Source organism: Camelus bactrianus, chromosome 26 (genome assembly GCF_048773025.1).
Source record: "Camelus bactrianus isolate YW-2024 breed Bactrian camel chromosome 26, ASM4877302v1, whole genome shotgun sequence".
Taxonomy (NCBI): Eukaryota; Metazoa; Chordata; class Mammalia; order Artiodactyla; family Camelidae; genus Camelus; species Camelus bactrianus.
In genome coordinates this window covers 27808916-27832262 of record NC_133564.1, presented here as the reverse complement: position 1 = coordinate 27832262, position 23347 = coordinate 27808916, and the positions used below count along the sequence as shown (strand labels likewise).

Here is a 23347-nt window from a genome sequence, read left to right as displayed (position 1 = left end):
GGCAGGCAAAGGGTGCATCCCCTAGCTCTGGCCAATTGTTGAAAAACAAATAGGTGATCATTTCACATCATCCAAAGCCCTGAAGTTACGTAGCAGAGACACTCAGAAAGACAGGAAGAGCAGAACCATCATGTGTGGTTTAGTACTCGGGTAATCAGTTGTTCCTCTTCCCAAAAGGTGCACAACAGTGGGGACAGCAGAGACCTGCCGATTCACAGAGACACTGTGGGGAACAACACGGCTTCTCCCTGGAGAACCCGCCTGAGGTGGCTGTTTTTGGATTATCTGCTGGGGATTTCTGTTCTCTTTGGTCCTTTCCTAGATTTCCAAACTGCTTACAATGAGCCCATAATATTTTTATAATTCAGAAAAAAATACTTTTATCTAAAAAAATCTATTTGGAACAGCAAATGAAAGCCCTGGGCTGATGAGCTGTGTTAATCTAACCCCAGGGTGGAGAAGAGAGCGTCCGCTCCTAGAGGCCCTGCTGGCAGCCCTGCTGGCTCACTGACTTCGCTTCTGGATGTTCTCCTGGCTGGAAGCTCCCAGCAGGAAACAGGTGAAATAAACACTGAGAGTGACTTGCTTTAGAGAGTCCCCCATACTACCACTCCTTTGCAATGCTCACTGCAAAACTGTGATCATCTCAGGATGTGCTTACCTGGGCCAGCCGCTGGACCAAAGGGTTATTTGTAGCTGCTGCCCTCTTTTCTCTTTGCCTATCATTTTTTTTTTTTTGACCCTCAACCCAAATACCTAGGACCCCAAAGTTCTCTTCTAATTACACAAATTTCCAACTGTACAGCCTCATTCAATCAGAAACTAGCATGCTTTTTTTTTCCTAGCCAAACTTCCCTGATATGCAACCTCTGAAAACTTGTATCAAGTTCTTTAGCTAATTTGGATTGCTGTGATAACAGCTAATATTGTGGAAGTATGTTATCATTCTTGTCTTTTTTGTATTTTATCAGGTGGGGGCAGCACAATGATTTCATCTAAACGAATTACACATCTAAATGGTGGACTAAGAAAACATACTCATAAGCTCATGGGAAGGTTTTGATTTTCGTGCTTGTTTGAGTTTTGCATCTAGAACATCTTAAAAACCTAACTGAGAGGAAACATAGTCCTGTGCTAGCTGTTGAGGAGACACAGTAGAATAGAAAATTGTCTCTGACCTCAGGCAATAAAAAACAAGAGTGAAGGAGACATAAAAAAAGAATTACAATATGGTCTGATTGGTGCAGTAACAGAAGTGATGTCAAAGTATGGCAGTATAGCCCACAACAAGAAGAAATTAATCTCTAGGAGTGGCGAAGACTCATGGACAGTAGTCCATAAAAACAGCTCTGTTGAACCAGGGGCAGGAACAAAGGCACAGAGATGTGAGTCAGCACAGCATGATCAGGAGATGCCCTGTATTTAGATGTGATGTGAACATCATTGTCGGTGATGGACTCAACTAACCAAAAGGTCATGGACTCACCACATAAGTGTGTCTTCACCTGTTTTCCAGTATCTTCACATTAGTTCATACTTCTGGGCAGTGTCTGATTCTTCCGTTCTTTGCCCATAAAATAATGAAAGCATTCTGAAATAAGCTCAAGAGAAAAAGTCAGGGACCCACGAAGCTGTATGACCTTGGGCGTTACATTTCAACTCTGCACATCCCAGTGATCACAGGTAGGCAAATATAATGAGGTCGGTTGGATAATTTGTAAAATCCCTTCACTGCCACACCCCAGTGTTAGCCAATGAGTTACCAAATATCTGTTAAGTAAAAGACACCACGGTCTGTTCAAAAGTATCAAAGATGAACAAAACATACAGCCTGCTTGCAAAACACGTATACGCAATATGAAGCAAAAGAGAAATAAATACACCTAAAGCCATAGCATGAGGCAGCTTGTGAGAGGGATAAGCACAAATGCATAAGACAAAGGACACAGTGGGACAATCATGACACACAGCATGGAGTCCAGATGAGCAGAGAGGACCTGGTAGAAAATGCAACCAGAAAAGGTCTGCTGGGACTGTTTGAAGAACTTTTAAGGCCAGACTGAAAACTCCCGATGCATCTGTGAAGCTTTCATACATTACAAAGGTGGCCCTGCAGATCATCAGGGAAAGGAAGGGGCCTCCTCAATCCATGGTTCTGGGCTAACTGGTTATTCACATGAAAGAATGAAATTAAATCCCTAACTCGAACTCTACACAGAAGAAAAAAAAATCTATTCTAGATGGATGAAAAGGCATAAATATGAAAGACCAAAATATAAAATTTTAAAAGAAATACAGGAGAATATGTTTAATGAGATTTAGGAAGGGTTTCCTAAGCATGATGCAACAGAGAATAAAATGATGGATAACATTGATTACATTAAAATTAGAACTTTAGTTCATGAGGAGATACAGAATAAAAGTCAAGTCATCAGAAAATACCATACAGTTAAAAAAAAAATAACCCTGGGAGAAGAAATTCCAATCACACAGAACATATTAAAGATTATAAAAAAAATATATATATATATAGACACATATTTAAAACTCCTGTAATTCAATAAGGCAAATAATAGAAAAAAATGAGCAAAAGACTTGAGTAGGTGTTTTATGAAAGAAATATAAATGGCAATGAAATAAATGAAAAAATGTTTAACCTCATTAGTAATCAGGGATAAGGAAATTAAGTCCATGCAAAGATAATCACATTACACCCACTAAATTAGCAGAAATCTCTAGGCCTGGAAATATCAAATGTTGGCTGATCTGAAGTGATGGCAACTCATGTATTGTTGAAAAATGCTTTGGCATTATCTGGAAAATTTAATACGTTTGTGCTCTGGATCTTAGAAATCTACTCTCATATACATGAGAAATACTTGAAAAGTGGGTACCATTAGACATGTACATGAAAGTTCCTAGTATTACTTTTCATAATAGAGAAAAAAAACCATGAAAATCACCTAAATTTCACTGAGAATAAAATAAATAAGTGTGGTTTAGTCACAGCATCAAATACTGTACATAAGGGAAGTGATTCAACAGTGGTACATTCAATGACACAGATGAAATCTAATACTGGGTGAAAAGAAACAATTGATGGGGGCTTTGTAGACGATAACATCTTTTAAATATATCTCCAAAAGCAGCCAAAGTAAAACTATGTTTAGGAGTCCATACCTATTTCTTTAAAATAGCTTGGAAAGTCAGGAAATGATGAGCACAGAATTCAAGCAAGATTACTTCTGAAAGGGAACCAGACAGGTAGGGGTAAAGGAGACATACAGAATGAGTAAAGTGTTGACAGTGCTCTACTCCAGTATGGTGGGAGGTGCACAGAGACCCATTTTAATTTGATTTTTTAAACTAAATTTAAGTGCAACAATTAGCATAAAATGTCTTTGATTTTACAGACAAATAAGGAACCATTGTAAGTGGTGAACAGGGTAGAAATATTAAGAAATGCTTGCATTAGGGAGAATTCCTCTGCCACATTTCCTAAAATGGCAAAGGGGCACCAGCTGTCGCCGCCCACTTCTCTTGGTCAACCACGATGGTGCTGGCGGGAGATCTTGCCCTGCACTGTAAGGGGAACTGCACTGCCTGCTCCTTTAGACACCATGACCAGCACAAAGACATCAATTCACTCATAAATGTGATCACCACCATTTACATCCTGGACCAAGGAGACATTAGATGAGGGTTAACAGGAGTCTCCCTTTGTGGGTCCTTGTGCTTTTGTCCAAAAGGGAAACATATGGTACAACTTCCAACCCTGGAGTCTTAAAACTCTCCTCCCTTATTACATAAAGCCTCTCAGTTAATCTCATCCCTCTGATTAATACCTCAGTTCTTCCAACCTAGCAGGAGAAGTCTAGCTCCTAAAGACTGAAATGTTTAGTGCCATTATCCAATTTCACTCATCCAAGTCAGCTGAGACCGGACATAGAAATATAAGGTCTAAGATGGACAGAGAAGAGGAACAGGGGTGATCACCTGCATCTCTGATATTCTGATGGGACAGGGATTTTTAAATATCTTCTCTAAATCTCAGAAAAAGATCAGTGTCTACATTTGTCCATAATCAATGCAGCCGTTAAGTTGGAGGTTCTCAATCCTTGGTTCCCAAACCTAGAATCACCTGAGAACTTTAAAAAAAAAAAATGCCAGTGGACTGTCTCCTCTGAGATTCTGACTTAGCTGTTCTGTGTTGGAGGCGCTGGCATCGGCTTATGGAGAACATCAGAATTACACAATTTCTCTCTGGAATTTAAATTGCACACATTCGTATTTCTATAAACAGGAGTTACATTAAACATTTGGTGCTCATCTTTCAATTTACTATGTTTCAATAAAACAATTAATTAACATCAATTTTAAACTTAGAAAAAAAAAGAGCCGATGGCCACAGACATTCAAAGCACCTGTCTATGATTTTTCTCACCTAATCCTGGGTGACAATACTACAGATGTTAGCCTTTCTGGCCTCGGGTGATGACCAAGAATTTGTAGATTTACAACCGAACCATCAATTCCAGCAGCAAGATCCTTCACTGATAACTGCTAAAAATAACCTAACCCTGAATATTTTGACACTTAATCTCCAAGTATCAGAAGTTTCAACACCCTCTGTGTCTAACACTTTCCCAGCGAGGTGGCTTCGACGTGAATAATCTTCATTATAGAGTCAGTAGTTACTCAACTCCAGCTCAGCTACAGGGATTGCTTTGTGCCAGTTATCATGGCCATTAGCGAGGCTGAATTCACCTTAAAACTAAAGAATGACAGGGAATGCATGAGAAGAAGCAACTGAAGCTTTTAAAATTATGTCCACTCTTCTTTGGATGCAAATTCATAGCCTTTTGAGGGCATCGCTGGCAAACTGCTGTTAACATCAAAAGCTTCCTTCAAAGAAGCACAAGTCAATTGCAGATTTAGACTCTGCTCCACCTAGTGTCCTCTGACTGCCCATCCACTGTATCCATTTGAGTAAACACCACCTCATCACAACAGACCCAGCTCACCATTCAACTCGCAAAGTGTTACCTTCTCACCACACCTGAAAATCTAGATTTAAACAGGGAAAACTGAAAACTGAAAGTAATTTACTTATCCAGATAAGAATTAGGAGTTATGTGACAAATACCATTCTAAAGTTATTTCCTTGGGTTTCATAAGGTTCCCTATTCTAACATCATATAGTATTCACGGAAGTGAAGTGAATATCTCCTTTCCTAAATAGATTTTTTTTTAATAATTATATTTAGAAAGTATTTAGAATCTACCAGTAGACTCATACTGAACAAATTTATTACCAAGGAGGCAGAAATTAAGTAACTGGAACAAAAGCTTGACTCATCTTAAATTTCATTTAAAAAAAAAAATCTATAATGTAACTTCTTTTACAACGTTCATTAGCTCTGCTACAAGGAACCAACTTGAGCCCCTCAGATCAGAGTCCCAACATTCTGATTCAGAACAGCACCAAAGATGAAAAAAGTCTACCCTATTTCAAAGGTATTTAGGAAAATATAAACATTTTAAATAAAAAAAATATAAAACATTTTAAATAAACATTTTAAATACCCTGGAACAGAAGGGTAAAATGATCAATAGTCTTTAGTCTTCTGGTATCATTCTTTTGAATTCCTTTGTGCCTCTATTGATTGCTTTTGTTATTAGAGGCCTGAAAAGGAAAAGAGGTAAGAACAACATTGAGAAAATGAAGATCTGGGTTCATGGGCAAACGCTGGCAGAAACGAACTGCTCAAAGTCAAGCAAGCTATGCTGCTTCTCTAGACCTTGGCTGCTCATGCAGAGATTTGAGCTTTAGCCTAGAAACTGTAGGGTCTTTTTTCAGCAGTATAATTTTATGATTCTTCTCTACAAATGGGATAGAGAGGTATGTAGAACTCAGTGATCAAATTAGCATTTATCATATGTTAAAGGCCATTCAAATGCTATCTGCTGCTTTTAGACAAGGCACCTCCACAGAGCTAGAAAAAGTTTTATATGCAAGGATCAAAGACAATTATGAAAAATGAGGACCAATGGACTCCTGATTTTTTAAATCTCTTAACAAAATGGGAAAAAGTCATTGACTTGAGACCAACCGGAAGGCTGAGTGCTGTACCTTGTGACTTTTGAGTTAAAGGTGTTTTTATTAAAGTAATTTGAGAAGAGTTCAGATTGAAATTTAACCTGAAACGGTCCATCTAGTAATTGTGAGCCCAGGCACCCAACTGGGCCACCACTGGCTGTAGTGGAGGGGTTCCCAACCCCCTCGGCCCTTTTCCACTCATCCCACCTCTGTTACTGGAGTTGCACGTGTGTGCATCAGCTTACAACCACCGACTGAAGAGTAACTGATATATAAAATCACACATCTTTTATTGTTGATACATTTTTGAAATTTTTATGCCATAGCTTACAAGCATCATTCCGAAGTGGCAGTAACCTGCCCTGATAATTCTACTTTCAGAGTGTTTTTTATTGAAGATTTTGATACATATTTAAAACACTTCCTGAAATGCTAAAAAAAAATACCATGAATAAATGGTCCTGCAAACAATGGGTAGCATCATAGAATGTTAGAGCAGGAAGGAGCTTTAAAGATACTTTAGTCATTTCTTCTCATTTGAGAAATGAAAAGAACCAAATGATATGTTGAAGGACATGTGTCTTCAACTTTGCAGCCTGCCGCACTGCATGAACAGGAAGGGAGTTCTGACTCGAGAAAGAGACGGAGCAGGAGAAGACTGAGAGTTGGGGGTTAGGTGGGCGAGATCAGGGAGAGAGAGAGAAACGGGGGGCACTCAAATTAAGAGGCTGACTTTCAAGTCAAAATTGTGTTGACAACTCAAGTTTAAGTGTTATTAATGTGATTTAAATTAACAGCATCGAACTTTAATGATGTAAGTTTACGGTAATGATGATATATGACATCCTACTAATATATAATACAGACACACAGATATCCATGCATTAAGGCACTTATCACCTTGACAATTATTTATAATTGGCTGTACGAGCGATGGTGGTGTCTGCTGCAGGTTGTGATATGGAAGATCTGCCTTTTCACAATGCTATCTGAGACAGATGTGCATTTCAAGCTGTCTGCTAAACTTGTGAAAGTAGCCAATGGGTTTTAGCTTTTGTTTTTTTTGTACTGGGGGAGTGGGTGGTTTGTTTGTTTGTTTGTTTTTTCTCCAGGGTTAAAAAAAAATTAATGACAAATATTTTAAAAAGCTTTATTTCTTTAAAGCCAACCCCAAAACACTTACATCCCACCTACACATCTCACACTGACAAAACCTGTGAACCTCCTGATTACCTTTTTTAAGGGAAACAACTTTGGAAATTTCCGGATGCCAGCTGCCAGCAATCACTGTAGCTGCTGGTCCCAGGGCTGAGGGAGATCCAAGAGTTGCCTATTCAGAAGGACATTTACAATTTTCCCAGCTCCTTTCCAAAGGCTGACAACACACTTATATTTCTCTAGCAAAAAACTTTATTTTGCAGTCCATATGTTCTTTTCCTATCTCTTTTAAGAATAGGTTAGATAACTCCTGAAGACACACTGATGAAAATTACTACTGTTAAGTCCAAATGCATCGGGCCACTACATGACTTCCAAAAACAAATTAAAAGCCTTTCATCTTGTTTCACAACAACACACAGAAAGAAAAAATAAGGCCCAGGCCCTCAAAACTAATAATAAAGACAAAGTATCTTGATAGCTATGCAGATTAAGAAGCCAGAACATTATTTCTAAAGAGTGTCTGCAATAGCATTTTTAAAAATAAAACCACCAAAGAACTCATTTGTGAGGTTAATTTAATGAACTCAATTTTAATTTCCTTTTTTTAAAGGAAAATATTATTGCTTGGCAAGTTCCTTAGAATATTTTACATATCACGTATGCCACACTACAACATACCATTTTTCATACAGTCACAATTCCACTTGCCTCCGAGCTCTCCTGACCCATTTCCCACTGCTCCTTTTCCCAGATGGTAATCACTTCTGTTCATAACCATGAGAAACATAGCACCATACAGACCAAGAAGCCAACCCGGGTATCATTCAGGTTTTTTATTCCTTTCTTTCTGCTTCTCTGTCACACGTGTTTTTGCATCAACAGCTCTGTCTCAAATGGGATGTGAGCAGAACGTTGTATCGTCCAACTTAAGTGCAACCGATCTCTTTGGTAGTAAAATCAAATTACATGGTAAAGTAGTCAAAAAGGCCCAGAAACCACGTGGACACTCAGCTTCTAATTGTAGTGCAATTTATGACTCCCTGTCTGGCCTTGGGTGAAAAAAAAATCTCTAAACCTTGATTTCATCATCTGTTCAATATCGGGGTAGATGTAAAAATACAAAACATTGGAAACTCTGAGTGCACCTTAAAAATGTCAGGTTCCATGCAAATGAATGATTATTCAAAACAACGGTCCATGAGAGTATCAGATCTTACGCTTCAGCACCTTTTCAGAATCACGTGTCTAGGAATGCAGGCTTGACAATCGGTTGAGGGGGAAAAAACGGAAAACTCTCTTACAGTTATTTAATGTTTTCTGGCAAACCAAATTTTCCTGAATGTTTTATCATGGTATTGAGTAAATTTCAGAAACTTTATCCTCAATATTACTTATACCTTAATATAATATGGTTAGAGGGAAAGTTCTTAGTTAGCATGTGCTATTTTATTGGACAAGAACTACCAGGTACTGGGTAAGCAGCAGTAAGCACGATGGACATTGCCAAGTAGAGACAAGCATCTTTGAGCAAAAACAGACCCAAACACCCGCTCCCACATCATGTTGTGACCAGGAGAATCCCAGCTGCTTGGGGAGCATCAGTACTGTTCCTCTGTTTTTATTCTTTGTTTGTTGGGTTTTTTTTAACCAACTTTTTTGTTCTACCTCTTACTTAAATATAATCTCACTCTCTCAATATCCTGAACTCAGAATCATTTTTAGGTGTAGCTCTGATCAAGAGACATGATAAAATGAAAAGAGCACTGAAAAAACCCTCTTATTTAACAAATAGCTGACTTTGGGCAAACTGTTCAGCCCCTGGGGGCCTCAGTTTCCTCTTTATTGCAGAACGAAGTCAGTGCAGACTGAAGTTTTCAGGTACTGCAAAACAAAATCCTAGACTTTGAGAATATTGCATCCATCTTTACCAACACTAGAAGCAAGATGCTGTATTACATCAAAATGGTGCTCCCTGAATGTCTATTCGTTTTATGAGTGGCTGTGTGTTTTTGTGTGTTAAAACTGACGTGTCTGTCTTTGCCTACTCTTCTGTTGGCATGTTTACAATAAAATCTCTACTGAATTCCACTTCACACTGGTTACCAAGTGAAGAGCAATACTGAAAATCAAAAACAAAACAAAACAAAACAAAACTTGAATTACTAACATCATGACCCTGCTACTCAAAGTGTGGTCCTGGACAGCGTCACCTGAAAGTTTGTTAGAAATGAAGGTTCTCAGGCCCCTCCCCAGATTTACTCAATTAGAATGTGCATTTTAACAAGACCTGCAGTGATTCAAAAGCACATTAACATTTGAAAAGCACTGATTTGTGTGTTTCAAATATTACCAGTTTAGCTTCCGTAACCCATGATCATTTGGTTTCCCTTCCTCTTCCAGTAGATTTTATTAAATTATTAAATTCAAATAAAGATGATAACTACTAAATAAGTACTGTTATGAGGCAGACACCACCCATCACCTGCAAACAACCCTAAACAACGTGCCACAAATTTCTTTACAGGCAAATCTTCTCATCCAATATTGAGTAGATACATTTGCTTTTATAGTCAGTCATCGACATCTCCAAATGATATTAAACACAGTTATTCCAGTGTTGGTTGGATCCTTGAAGTAGTAAGGACGATTTCTCCTCTTTAACCTCTAGCTAGCTCTTGCTTGCTCTGCCTGTCTGCCAATCACTTACCTTCTGGAATGTCTGCAGTGTCATTTTCCCTTGGGCTCACCTGATTGAGAAATTACACCATTCAGTCTAAGTAACAGCACATCCGTAAAGTCCATTCTGATTCAAGGTCCACATTGTTATGGTGAAATTTCCTCATACGAGTCCTCCTATTTTTCCAACACCAGGTTGGACTGGATGGATACACACAATGCCAAGGTCTCTCTCTTGGGAGGAAGGCTCTTTTGCACTTTACGAACCAGAAATGTGGGAGCAGAAAGTCAGTATCTGCCTGAAGCGAGGCTGTCAATGACCTCACTTGGAAGACAGCTGTCGGCTTCCAGCTTCCTTATTTATGAAGGAAACTGTCAGAAGAAACTGATCATACAGGAAAAAGACAGACCTCCCTGTACTCTTGCCCTCTTGAAAACAGTATTAGGAAATATTTTACATCCTGGAGGGGTCTGATGTAAGCTGAGAAGCATACCACATGTTTTGGTTTCTACTTTAGTCCCATAAACACAGCCCTCATATTTCTGCCCTTGATTTCTAGTGCAGGAATGTCCAGAGTGGGTAAGGGGTGTTGAGGACAACACAGGTGGTACACACTGTCCTGCACACAAACCCACTTTCAAAAGAAACACTCCAAAAAGCACGAGAGAGTTTGCAGTGGATTTCTAATGCAGTCCAAACGGAATACATTAACATCCGCCTAATTCTGAAAATTATCTACGCACAGCATGTGTACGCGCACAATAAGGCCATAAGATGCAATGTGGTACAAACAATTAAAAGTTCTTTTCAAAGTGGAAATGCAAAATAGAACGAATATCTATTTTCTATAAATGAATCTAGCCATCTGCCTCGCAAAAGCAGCAGCAGGGGTACCCAAAACAGCAAAAACAGCAGCCTCTGGTGTTAACAATCTATTCTCAAATCTCATGCTCCACATTTCCCCAGCAAACAAGGCTAAAAATACAAGACAGGCAACAAATAGTCTCTTGGGATCTGCCATTCCATGGATGGCGTACTCAATCAGAGGAATATCTTGTGTTGAAATGCAAAATTGGAAGAAAAAAAAAAAAAAGCAGGCTATCATATTAGAAACTGGCGTTCAGAATTTTAAGTGTGAATCCGATCCCAAAGTACATGAAGCTGAATGGTGAGAGGGTGGCTGTTTTCATACAACATAAATCTCTGAGATTTATCTGAATACATTTATAGATTTATTTAAGCTCCTCTAAATTCTTCTACAAGCCTCATAGTTATAGAGATATAATTTTAGTACTTATGTCACCAAAATATCAGAGTCATTTTGTTTGCAGCATAGTTTAGAAAAGCGTCGTTATTGTGGGCTCTGGAGTCTGACTACATGGGTTCAAATCCAGGCTCCACCACATACTAACCCTGCCTCCCTGAGCAAGGTACTTAACCTCTCTACGCAGCACTTCTCCTATCTTAAAGATGAGGCTAAGAAGAGTACTTAGTTCTAAGGGTTATTTTAAGGATTATATGAGTTAATGTGTGTAAAACACTTCAGAATAATGAACGGTACCCACTAAAGACAGTCAGTGATATGATTATTCAATATTCAAACAAGACTGCAAAAATGCCTTCTCTTAAGGAACAGGCATAATAGAAAGAGTGGGGGCAACATGATGACAGGTCTCCTGCCAACAGTGGCCATTAAGCAAATGAGAGGGTAGCAGGTATGGGTCTTTCCCAAGGGTGCATGAGAATGACCAAGGAAAGTTCCCATTGGCTATTCGGTCATGCTGTCAGTTCATGAAGGCATCAAAATAAGGAGGAAAGGAGAAAAGACAATGACACAGCTGGCCACGTGGCACTGCCTGGAGTACAGGACAATCAGAGCTAATGACAAGGGTGCAATCAAGAAAGAGGACACATCCGGGCTCTCTGTGAACATCTATGCCACGTTAAGCAGACACCCTGTATCACCACCACCTCCTTCCTTAAGAGGAGGTTATAAAGCCAGTCATTTTTTGGTACACTTGTCTTCGGGATTAGGTTTTAACACCTGTGGTCTGGATTTCTAGCCTTCATATTTAAAAAAGAAGGCAGAAAGGCACAAGGGAGTGATAACAATGTTTCACTATCTCCTGAGCAACCAATTCCTTGATAAGCCATTAAAGTGAGCAGTATTTTAAGTTGGGGACTTATTTGGTAGAAAGAGGATGGTAAAAAGTTTACAAGTCATTGATGCAATAGACAGAAATGGGCTTCCCTATCTCCTAAGACAGCCAGGTCCAGGACTACCAGATGGATTCAGTCACTGAGTTCTGGAAGAGCTCACAGAGGATTCTCAGAGATCCATTGGTCTTCCCACCCTATGCAGTACCACTTAAAGAACCTCGGACCACTGATGGGTCATTCAAAGAGTGAGGAAGCATGGGAAGAGTGGCATTACTATTTTTCCTAGGAAGAATCTGAAAAAGGGTGACAGGTGCTGATATCACAGGGCCAGGTAAGAACAATGAATCTCTTATGAACTGAGACACTTAAGAGATCTCTTGAGCAGAACACTCAGGGAGGGAAAGAAGGTGCCACTGGACTGCTCAAACTAAGACCACCACCCAGGAGTCACAAAAAAGAAAAACCCATCAGGAAATTGGGAGAAAAGTCTCTTTCCTCATAGCCCTGTGGAGGAACAAATATAGGAGGAAAAAGGAACAGAATGCGGGACGGGAGAGGCAGTGATAATGTTCATCAAGGAGGAAGTGAAAATAGATTTAAAACTGTCCCAACTAGGTGAATAAACGGATTCAAGTATACGTAGACCATATGACCCTATGATGCCTATGAAATGAGTGTGGATTTCTCCTGACCTTAATGCATGACTATCATTACCAGAAGGAAGATTTCATTGTCCAGGAAAATTTTTAAGAGGAGGAGGAACTGTGTGACAGCTTATCCTATCTAAGACCACTTCCCCCCGCCCCCCACCGCCTTTAGACTGGGAGATCTCCTGTACAGTGTCCAACAGAGGACTCACAACCAGATCAACAGCAGTGCTCCTTTTTTCCAAAGAACAAAAACAAATCAGTATGACAACATGATGGGGATTCAATTAGCACCTGGCAGGTCACAAATAACTTTTAAACAACCTTCTTTTAAGTTGGAAAGTGTTAATATATACAGTAATCATGGTACCAAAGTACGCCACCCACCAGGAACAGAAATCTGAAGAAATGAGTCTTGTTTACAAAGAATATTGCTCCTTGGGTCACTACCAGTTTCTGTGGGCAGTCCCATGCCCAAGTATTTTCCTCTTTGAGTACATTTAAACCAATCATCTGAAATCTTATTCTGATTTTCAGACAGTTTTGCCTTAAGTATGGAGAAAAAGAAAAGGAAAAAAAAAGGAGTGGGTACAATCTTCTTGGAAACAAATAAATGATAATTGCAAAGAAATGGCTACTGAACTATGAAATATTCTTATATCATCAAAGTGAATGGCATAATTCTGTCTGTCCTGTTCTTTAGGGGAGGCAGAGAGTCTGGGTTCAAATCAACATGAAAAGGCTTGCGGAACAACAACAACAAAAAAACTGTTTATTTCCGTAAGTAAGAACACTGTAGGGCCAACACCGAGACTGTGTAAGACTACTCAGCAAACATGTCCCCAGAGTGTACCTCATCTGGCTTTTAAGGAATGGAAACCTTCCTGGGCTGGGAGAACTTAAGGAACATTGAAACACACCCTTTGTTCTGAAACCTCCAATTGCGTCCAACTGTCCAAAGCCAGATGCCTGGGCTTCTCAGGATTTCCAGGCTGCTTACTGCTCATTTCTTGGGGAATCTCTGACAGATGCTAAGGGTCATGGGCTTCCTGCCCCAGAAAGTAAAATATTACATGGGGAATATTAGTCAGACGTACTGCTCCATTCCATGTGTCCTGAACATTACTACGATCTGTGCAAGACATTTGTTGTAAATAAGCCTGCGGAGTGTACAGTATGTTTTCCAGGAGTCCTTTGAAGAACAGCTTGCAGACAAGAGGTGCTAGCCTTAGTTTCACAGCCAGCAAAACTCCATCCAAGAGGCTTTTGGCAGGCCCCCCTCGCTCTGGTTTCAAGCTGGCTTCAAGACAGCCCCATCAACTAAATTCCAAGGGTCAGGACAGGGAGTCAATCACCCTTAGGTATTCAGCAGAGAACAGTAAGTTGGGACTCAGACATTTAGCTCAAATTCAGAAAAGAAAAGGCCCTCTTTCCCCCATAACAGCGTATTAAAAACAACTCAGAGCTGACTTTGCAAGGAGGTGTCCTCCGTAGTAAATTAAATGGCTGAAGCTTGTGCTTCTTCCAGCAAGCAAAAGAACTCTGCTTCACTATAACCTAGCGTGGGCAATCCCTGAAGCTCATTTTTAACCTTCCCTGCTTTTTAAAAAGCCTGCTCCATTTGGGGGTGGTGGGGTGGTGGGGGGGAACTTTGCAGGGAATGAAATGTAAATAGCCACTGAACAAGATTTCAAAAGGGAAAGCCTCTATCCATCTTTTTTTTAATTCTTCATTTCAGACAGCATGACTGCTTTTAACACACTGGTAGCTTTTTATAAAAATGAGATTATATTGATTCTTTTCTGATCGTCCTCACCCCTTTCCACCCTTTTCTATCTCCCAGCTACTCACAATGTGTTCAAGGTAGCCAGCAGAGCAGAGGTGAGGTGGACAGATCAGTGTCACCTCTCGCCAGACAAGCATTAGGTAAATCATTTGATGCAATTACAAATTCTAAGCCTAATGGATGACACCCAGGAAAAGGGAAAGGTAAAGAAGAGCGGGAAGGAGACGCTTCCTGACGATTTCCAAGGTAAAGCTATGTGTCACATTGCCTCTGATCATCTTCAAAACAAGTCCGCGGGTTTTATCTTTAAGTTGATGCGCCTTGTCCTCGCTCAAGGTGGAGCTGAAACCAGTTGCAAAATTTCACACTGCTGGAGTCCAGAGGATCCAGGAAAAATGGGTCTACGTTTCTAAGTCAGAAAGAAGCAGCGGTTTCCCTGACGCTCAGCAGACACCGCGCTCGAGAGCTGGATCGGGCACCGGGCAGGGAGAGGAGGCGCCGGATGACCCGGCTGGGCACTGCAGACGCAGTTAAACGCGAATGGTGCACGCAGCTCTCCCGTGCTCCCGTACATACGCGGCCTCCTCCAAAGGAAACCCAGTGCTGCCTAGGACCTCGGGCTGGTGTCGCCCGAGGGGTGTCAAGCTTGGAGGACTTCAGCCAGGGTGCTGCTCCCCGAAGGGAAAAGGCGCCCTCTCTAGTCAAGCCTCCGCTGCAGAGACTCCCATCACCCGACCCCTCTCCCCACGAACTCTCGGACGCCCCTACAGACGCCCACCCAAGAACGATCTCGCCTCGGAAGGAAGTGGAGAGGACTGAGGAGAGCGAAACTGGAGTGAAGAGGTGGGGACTCCAGTCTGCAGCAATTGGGGAGGGCTTGGAAAATTGAGCAAGCGACGAGAGTGAAGGAAGGGCAGGGGCCCCGGTCCCAGCAACCTGTAGGATTGAGGATGATCGCAAACTTGGGGTGGGAGGCAGTGGTCCCCTCGGAGGTCCTCCGCCCGAGTCCCATCCCGTTGGGCTCGGCGCGCGGAAAGGTGCAGGGCGCAACTTGGGGGGTCAACGCCATAGATGCGGGTCCCGCTCGGTCGCCTCGCCCCCGACCCCGCCGCTCGCTCAGCCCGCCGCTTACCTCGGGCAGCCGCAGCCGCAGCCCCCGCCGCCCAGAAGCAGAGCCCCAGCCAAGGGAGCCACCGGAGCGCCCGTCCAGCGCCTTCTCCTGCGGCGGCGGCTGTCCCCATGCTGCTAGCCCCGCTCCGGAGTACGGCTGCTCTTCCGCGCCCCGGGAGCCCGGGGGAGGCACGGCGAGCTACGGGCCAAGACCAGTGGGTCCCGGGGGTCTTCAGCGAGTGACTGCTCCACGGCCTCTCCCTACAGCAGCGGGGCAGGGCGCTCCGAGCCGCCGCGCGCTGGGTACCCAGAGGATGCACGCGCTCCCATAGCCTCTCACAGCAGGGTGATCGCTGCCGCCACAGTCACTGCCAGAGTCGACCGCTGTCCCCGCCGCACCTCTCGCTCGCAACGCTCCCGCCGCCGCCGGATTCCGGACTAGGGAGTGGAGAAACGAGCCCGCATCGCTAATGAGACCCCGGCGGCCGCCCCTTCTCCTCCCCTCCGAGCGGCAGCCAATGAGCTGGGCCGGGGCGGGACGCAGGGCGGGGCGACAGTGGGCGGGACGAGGGGCGGGGAGGTGCAGGTGAGCCCCGCGGCGGCTGCGCGCACCTCCAGGTTCCTCCACGCAGCACAAATAGCCTCGGCTCCAGCAGGACGCACGTCTGACCAGAACCCGGCTCCCGGGGACCGCACGCGCCTCAAGATGTGAGCAAAGCCGGCGGGGACCTCTGGGAGGCGAACCCAGCGCAGAACGATGCGGGCATCTCGGCATCCTACCTCAGAGTCGGCTGCTTCCTGGAAACCTCCGTTTTGCTCAACTTTGAGCCCTTTTACAGTCCTGCCTGTCTTGCTTCCATTTCTTAGAATCAGATCAGACATCACTCCTGGAAAAAAAAATTTTTTTTTAAATGCCAAGTGGGGAAAAGTAGCATTAAAATAAACTCATTATTGCTAATATGCCAGAAATGCATGCATGTACTTAAAGAGGTGGGGACGTTACAATCATGTGGTGCATTATGTATGTGATCGATTTTTATTTTTACTTTTTCCCCCAATTTCCTTGTGTATGATCGTAATCACCCCAGAATCCTCCAAATTTTCTGAAAGCTCCCTCGTTTCCGATGGCTCTGGTTTGGTTTGTTTTAATCTGGGCCCTGAGAATTGCCTTTCTCTGAAATATCAGGGAAAGGAAATCGTGCTGGGCCATTATAACACGAAGGCAAGAAAGCCTTTTATTAAAAGTGTGGTTTGTTTTGAATGGGCAGTCAAATCTTTATTTAACTGCTTTTAAAAGTACATGGAAGTTGTCTCTTCCCTCTGCAGGAGTCATTTAGGAGATTGCCTCAGGCCACACAGTTTTGTTGTTTTAACCATTTTTTTTAAATTGAGGTACAGTCAGTTTACAATGTGTCAATTTCTGGTGTACAGCACAATGTTTCAGTCATACATACACATACATATATTCCTTTTCATATTATTTTTCATTGTAAGTTACTATAAGATATTGAATATAGTTCCCTGTGCTCTACAGTAGAAATTTCTTGTTTATTTATATTTAGTAGTATCTGCAAATCTTGGACTCCCAGTTTGAGAGCAAAGAACACACTTATGGAGTTGGCCCTGAGTTCAAGGCTCTGTACTCAAACTGCTGCCTTCTCTCACAATATTGAGCCCCTAGAATGGTGCCAGAGCTCCACTGGTCAGAACATGCCTCCTTCTGTCTGGGGAACCCCAATAGAGAACAAAGTCTTGGTTTGAGAGAAAGATAACCTTCCAACAGCCCCCACTGCCCACACTCAGTATCGATACAGTACTTTTAAAAAAAAAAATCCATCTCTCTGGTCAAAGTGCTACCTGCTCCCAAACACCCTTCTCTGGAGAATAAAGTTTAAGGTGAGGTAATTGTTCTGGATGAGGTAATTGCCTAAGTTGCTTTCTTCCGAGGAAAAAAAGGATGAGAGGCAGAAAGATTGATTCCCTGGTAAGCATATATACCACCCTCTCCTGAGTGCCACCAGACATGTCCCTGTCAGCAACTGCTTCCTCGAGCCTTCTTGCAGCTCAATAAAAGGTTTAGGATCTGGTCAAGAAAACCAAGCTCTGGGGAACGAGGCTTCAAAGCCAAGACTGGTGTGGGGCCGGCAAGGGACTCGCCTGAAAATCTCTTTAGAATCCTGGTAAATGAGGGTTTTGTCCTTTTCCTCGAAGAAGGTGAACTGGGAATTAATCTACCAAATATGCGTTCCCTGTCTTCTGGAAAATAGTCATTCATCCTCTGACTTTCCTTATTTTTCAAGACTATGAGGCAGTTCTAACACAAATGAGTATTTTCTTTAAAAAAAAAAAAAAAGAAAGAGAAAAATTACTATGTTTCTCCAAGATAGCATTTAAGTATTACTTCTGTCTCCAGAGGGGAGCAAAAGTAAAAACAATTTTATTTTGAAAAAATAACTAGGAAATAGATGAGCTAAGAAGGTTAATAAATGAGATTAACAAGTCAAGTAAAATTGCGATGACAGCTAAGAGAGAAGGAGGGAAACTAAGAACTTCTGAGTGCATACTCCGGTCAAGGAATGGGTTTTCTCTCTCTATATATATATATAATTCAAATTTATTCAAATATATATGTTTTCTATATATATACATATATATTTTTTGTTATTTTTGTTTTTTTTAGAGCAGAACCAAACCCTGGAAGTTAAGTACTGTGATCCTAGTTTGGCAGAGAAGGAGAGTCAAGCTGAGTACAGAAATGATTTGCCCAACGTCACGTAACTAAACGGCTGAATGTCAAGAATGAGGCACCAGTTTGTGCAATTCTAAACCCAAGATGCAGTTTAAGTTCATGTCCATTCAGTTGGGTTTTCCAGACATAGACACTCTGCCTCACCCTCCTCAGTACCATTTAGCTATTGGATTGGGAGAGGTTGGGGCTTCAGAATTACTCTGCATCTTACATTCCACGTATTAATTATACGTCCTGTATTAACTGTGTTCCACATATCAGTATATGCTGTGGTAATCTAATTCTGGTGGTTTTAAAACATGTATGACTTGTACTCCATTCTGATACAAGGAAAATGGGGCACAAGAGGATGGCCGAGTCCCAGGTCTCATGCGAGTGCCTGGGGTGCATTCCACCAAGTGAGGGTCCTTGGCTTCATGCAGGAAAGAGCTTAAGAGTGAGCCACAGAGGGGAGGGTATAGCTCAAGTGGTAGAGCATATGCCTAGCATGCACAAGGCCCTGGGTTCAATCCCCAGTACCTGCCCCCAAAATAAATAAACCTAGTTACCTCCCCCCCCCGGACCAAAATATAAAAATAAATTGAAAAAACAAAAACAAAAAAAGAGTGAGCCATAGCTGAGATTTATTCAGAGAGATGCACACTCCATAGACAGAGTGCGGGCCATCTCAGAAGGCCAGAGAGTGACCACAAGGTGCAGGGTTGTTAGTTTTTATAGACTTGATTACTTCATATGCTAGCAAGTAGGAGGATTATTCCAACTACTTTGGGGAAGGGGCTGGGAGTCCCAGGAATTGAGCCATCACCCACTTTTTGATCTTTTATGGTCGGTCTCAGAACTGTCATGGTGCCTGTGGGCATGCCATTTACCATGCTAATATATTGTAATGAGCATATAATGAAGCTCAAGATCTAACAGAAGTCAAATTTCCCGCCATCTTGGGCCTCAAGGTCTACTGGGACTTGAATTTTCCACCATCTTGGTGCTCATTGCTGTGTCTTTTTTTTTTTAATGGCTGTGCCCTGCTGCCTTACTCCTGTCTCAATTCCATTTGAAGAAATATTCATGTCCACTTGGAGAAATACTTTGAGTAGTCACTACTCAGGATCACTGTCTCCGGCCAAGGAGCTGCATGGAATAACAGAACCGACCTGAGGGACACAGAGAGGCTGGGCCCTGACACTGACATGGACGGACTGTGTGGCCTGGGGCAAGTCCACATCACTTACTCTCACTTTCTTCATCTGTAAAATGACAGTGTTTCACTAGATGAGCTGAAGATCCGTCCTATTTAAGATCCATCGTTTTCAACTCGAACACATTATGATTTTGAATACCCAATACAACCAAGCTGGAAATGAAGCCACTTCTGAAATTGGGACAATTGTGTAACAAATGCATTGTGTTCTAGAGAAATTATTTGGGACTATAGCCAACCTATAAGTATTAGCTGTAGCCAAGTAATATTAATTCAATGAACAGGCTTCGTAAAGTGTTTTTCTCCATTCTTTGTTGTTTGAATTGACTATGCCTGTTTTCTAACACTTTATACATAAAGGTCAAGAGGTAGAACATATTCTACTTCATTGCCTTTTTTTTCAATTGCGGTGTAATTGACATATAACATTGTATTAGTTTCAGGTGTACAACATAATGATTTGATATTTGTGTGTATTGTGAAATGATCATCACAATAAGTCTAGTTAACATCTGTCACCTTACCTTTTTTCCTTGTGATGAGAACTTTTAAAATCTACTCTCTTAGCAACTTTCACATGTATAATATAGTATTTTTAATTATAGTCACCATGCTGTACATATGTCCCCAGGACTTACTTCATAACCCACTCCCCACCCCCTCCCTTTCTCTGGCAACCACCAATCTGTCCTTGGTATATATGAGTTTGGTTAGTTTTATTCCTTGTTTTTTTTTGTTTTTGTTTCTAGATTTCACATATAAGTGAGAACATACGGTACTTTTTTTCTGTCTGACTTATCTCAGTCAGCATAATGCCCTTAAGGTCCAGCCACTTTGTTGCAAAGGGTAGGGTTCCCTTCTTTGTTCAGAGCCTTTTGATCATCTCTAGCCAAACAAGTCTCAAATAACATAGAAAACGTTTGAGTGGAGTCAAATTTAGAGGAGGAGAGACAGAGATTTTGCATAGAGAATATGCCCTTCCAAATATAATGAATTATTTTTAAGTGGTTTCTTAGACCTCTTTAGGGAAACCTGTGTATTTTGCCTGGAAAAAAAATATTTTAAATGATTTATCCCACCTGTTACACCATAAGTGGTAAAACCCCAAGGGACATTAAAGAAGGTAGAAATATTCTCCAAGAGCAAGAATTTGTTGTTCTAGGCAACGGGGCAGGAGAGAGGAACCAAGGAGTCGGGGGACAGCCACGCCTGCCAACACATGGCCTTTCTCCTCGGAGCTCCAAATCACCCTTGAGGCTATGGAGGCGAGTGAATTCTTTATGAAAAGTAGCAAAAGGCTTGTAGTTTGAATCTAGGTTACTAACACACAAAACAGACACTCAGAACAGAGAGAAAGGACCTTAGGCATGGAAGCTTTCAGAACGTATGGAGACATTTTGGGGCCTCCCTAACAATAGAACTGGATTATTTTAGGAGCGGGAGGCGCCTGTTTAAAATCTGAACAAAAGCAAGGTGTCAGGAGTCAGCGAGATTGAGATCCCTGGGAACAGAACAAGCTGCTGTAGCTGAGGAGGAGAGGAGATGGGTTTAGGAACATTGAGTGAAGACTTCGGGGGAAAAAGAGCGGAAAAGAACTCCACAGTACAGTTGTGCATCTTACTTCTATCTAACCTTCTGGACTGAATAGGCAGTTTTAGTTACAACCACTGTAAGAAGCTTTCGCTTCATGTTTCTAGGCCCTTTTTAGGCTGCACATGGGTCCTTTCTAAGCATGCGCCATGGAGAGGCAGTCTTCTTCCCACATTAGGGATGCTAACATTGCTGCTTTCCTCCTCCAGGAACCTGACTGCTGTTTCTGAAGACCCAACCATTTCTGGCTCTGCCACGGCCAGACGCTTCTGATAAAAGCTTCTGTCTCTATTAATCACATAGTTATGATAATTAATAGGGGAGGACCCCAAATCAACTGGACGAAAGGGCAACAGCTGGCAACTTCAACTGGCGAGGCTGGCAGTACAATTAAATGAGATAGTCTAAAAGTGATAGTTCCACTGGGAATACTCGGCGTCCGTCATTTTCCTGGAAAGGTTTTGTTCCACCAGAACAGCACGTTTCAAAAATGCATGCAGTCGGGGAGGGTATTGCTCAAGTGGTACAGCACATGCCTTAGCATGCACGAGCTCCTGGGTGCAGTCCCAGGACCATTTCCAAATGTAAATAAAGAAATTAACCTAATTACCTCCCCCCACCAAAAAAACAAAACAAAACAACAACAACAAAAAGCAACCCACCACCCACAACAACAAAAATGCAAGCAACTTACAGAGAGCAAGTGGAATTGTATGCACCACTTTGTGCTCATGGCCCTGCTCCTAATTCAGGAAACTGCTGAAAGCAGAGGGAGAAAAAGAGGCTGAGAGCTGGGGAGCCGTGAGGGCTTCCCATGTGATGTTCTATCTGGGTACAATAATCCAGGTTAACAACCTTCCCTGTTAAAGACAATATGGGATCATTTGTTAACTAAAATCTCTCTCCCACACACAAAATTAGAGAAGTCTATTTTGGATATTGGGCTATGAAGCAACAGTAAAGTACAGAAATTCAATACATTTGTTGAAAAAGGGCAGCGGGGTACCAAGATAAGACTAACTAAAAATGTTTTTCCTGACACCGCAAGTGTGCCTTCCTCATTTTCTGCCCCGAGAATTTCTTCCCGGAATCAGGTGTCTTGGAGTTTCAGCTGCAGCTGCTGACACAGATGAATGAAAGAACTTAAAAATTATAAACAAAAAACACAGTTCTTTGGCAGTAAAATTAATGTGTTAGCACTTTAAAAAAAATAATATACTGGGGTGAGGAAAGACGGGAGGTGTTAACTCCTAAGATGTAGCCTTGATGACAGCATAACAGACAACCCCTGAGTTCCCTGACACTTGCATCGGGCATCGGGAACATGAGGGTTGACTCATCCCAGCACTTTGTGGGCTTTGTGGTAGCTCAGGGATGGCCTGGTATCTTTTTCCATTTTGGGGAGAAAATACCATGATTCTTACTGGTAAGTGGAAGATGCTGCCAAACCCTGTGGGGTAAGTTTTTGCAACAGGTTTTAACCACCCAGTTTGGATCTGTGTGTTCCTTCCGTGCTCTACCAAGGGACGTCATTTATTCAATCACTCATTTGTTCCTCTTGATCTACTCTGGTAGGTACTGTACCTGGTGTTGAACAGAGAAAACAAGGGAGGAATTGTTTAAGTAAATTTATAGTTCAAAATCACATGGCCGCCATGTTACCTGCACTGCACCACACAGATAAACAACACAGCTATCTCCTGTCAACTGGAAAAAAAAAAAAAAGCACGACCGAAAAGTTGAGAATGAAAGTTGAGTTTTATTCAGCACATTTTCTGAGGACTTAAGCCCAAGAGGCAGCCTCTCAGCTCTGAGGGACTGCTCCAAAGAAGTACGGGAGGAGCCAGGATATACAGGAGTTTCTCAACAAAAACCAGGTAGTCAGAGCATCAAATGTTATTGTTAAATTGAAAAAAAAAAAATTAGACATCCTAAGTTAATGAATTTAACCCTTTTCTATGTATGGGAAGATGCAAGAGTCTGGGCTCCCTGAAATCACTCCTTTGATGTGCATTTTAACAATCCAGGGCCAGCATCCTGCTTTTCTCCATCCTGAGTCCCCTCAGGTGCCCCATCGGGGCAGCTGAGGTGGCTGATGGCTTGATGGCCACAATATCCTTTGTTCACTGAGGTGGCAGGGACATTCCTCCACAGGCCAAATAGAAGAAG

At 42.1% G+C, this 23347-nt stretch overlaps 1 protein-coding gene across 8 annotated transcripts in view; it reads right to left on the bottom strand.

Moving 5' to 3' along the window:
• Nucleotides 1-16072, bottom strand: part of UNC5D (unc-5 netrin receptor D) — a 494882-nt gene extending 478810 nt beyond the window's left edge. For all 8 annotated transcript variants that reach the window (XM_074353354.1, XM_074353355.1, XM_074353356.1 and 5 more), the window contains exon 1: nt 15664-16072. In XM_074353354.1, coding sequence (XP_074209455.1) covers nt 15664-15772 — 109 coding nt within the window. In that variant the 5' untranslated portion in view covers nt 15773-16072. The remainder of the gene's footprint in view (nt 1-15663) is intronic.
• Between the last annotated feature and the right edge of the window lie 7275 nt (nt 16073-23347).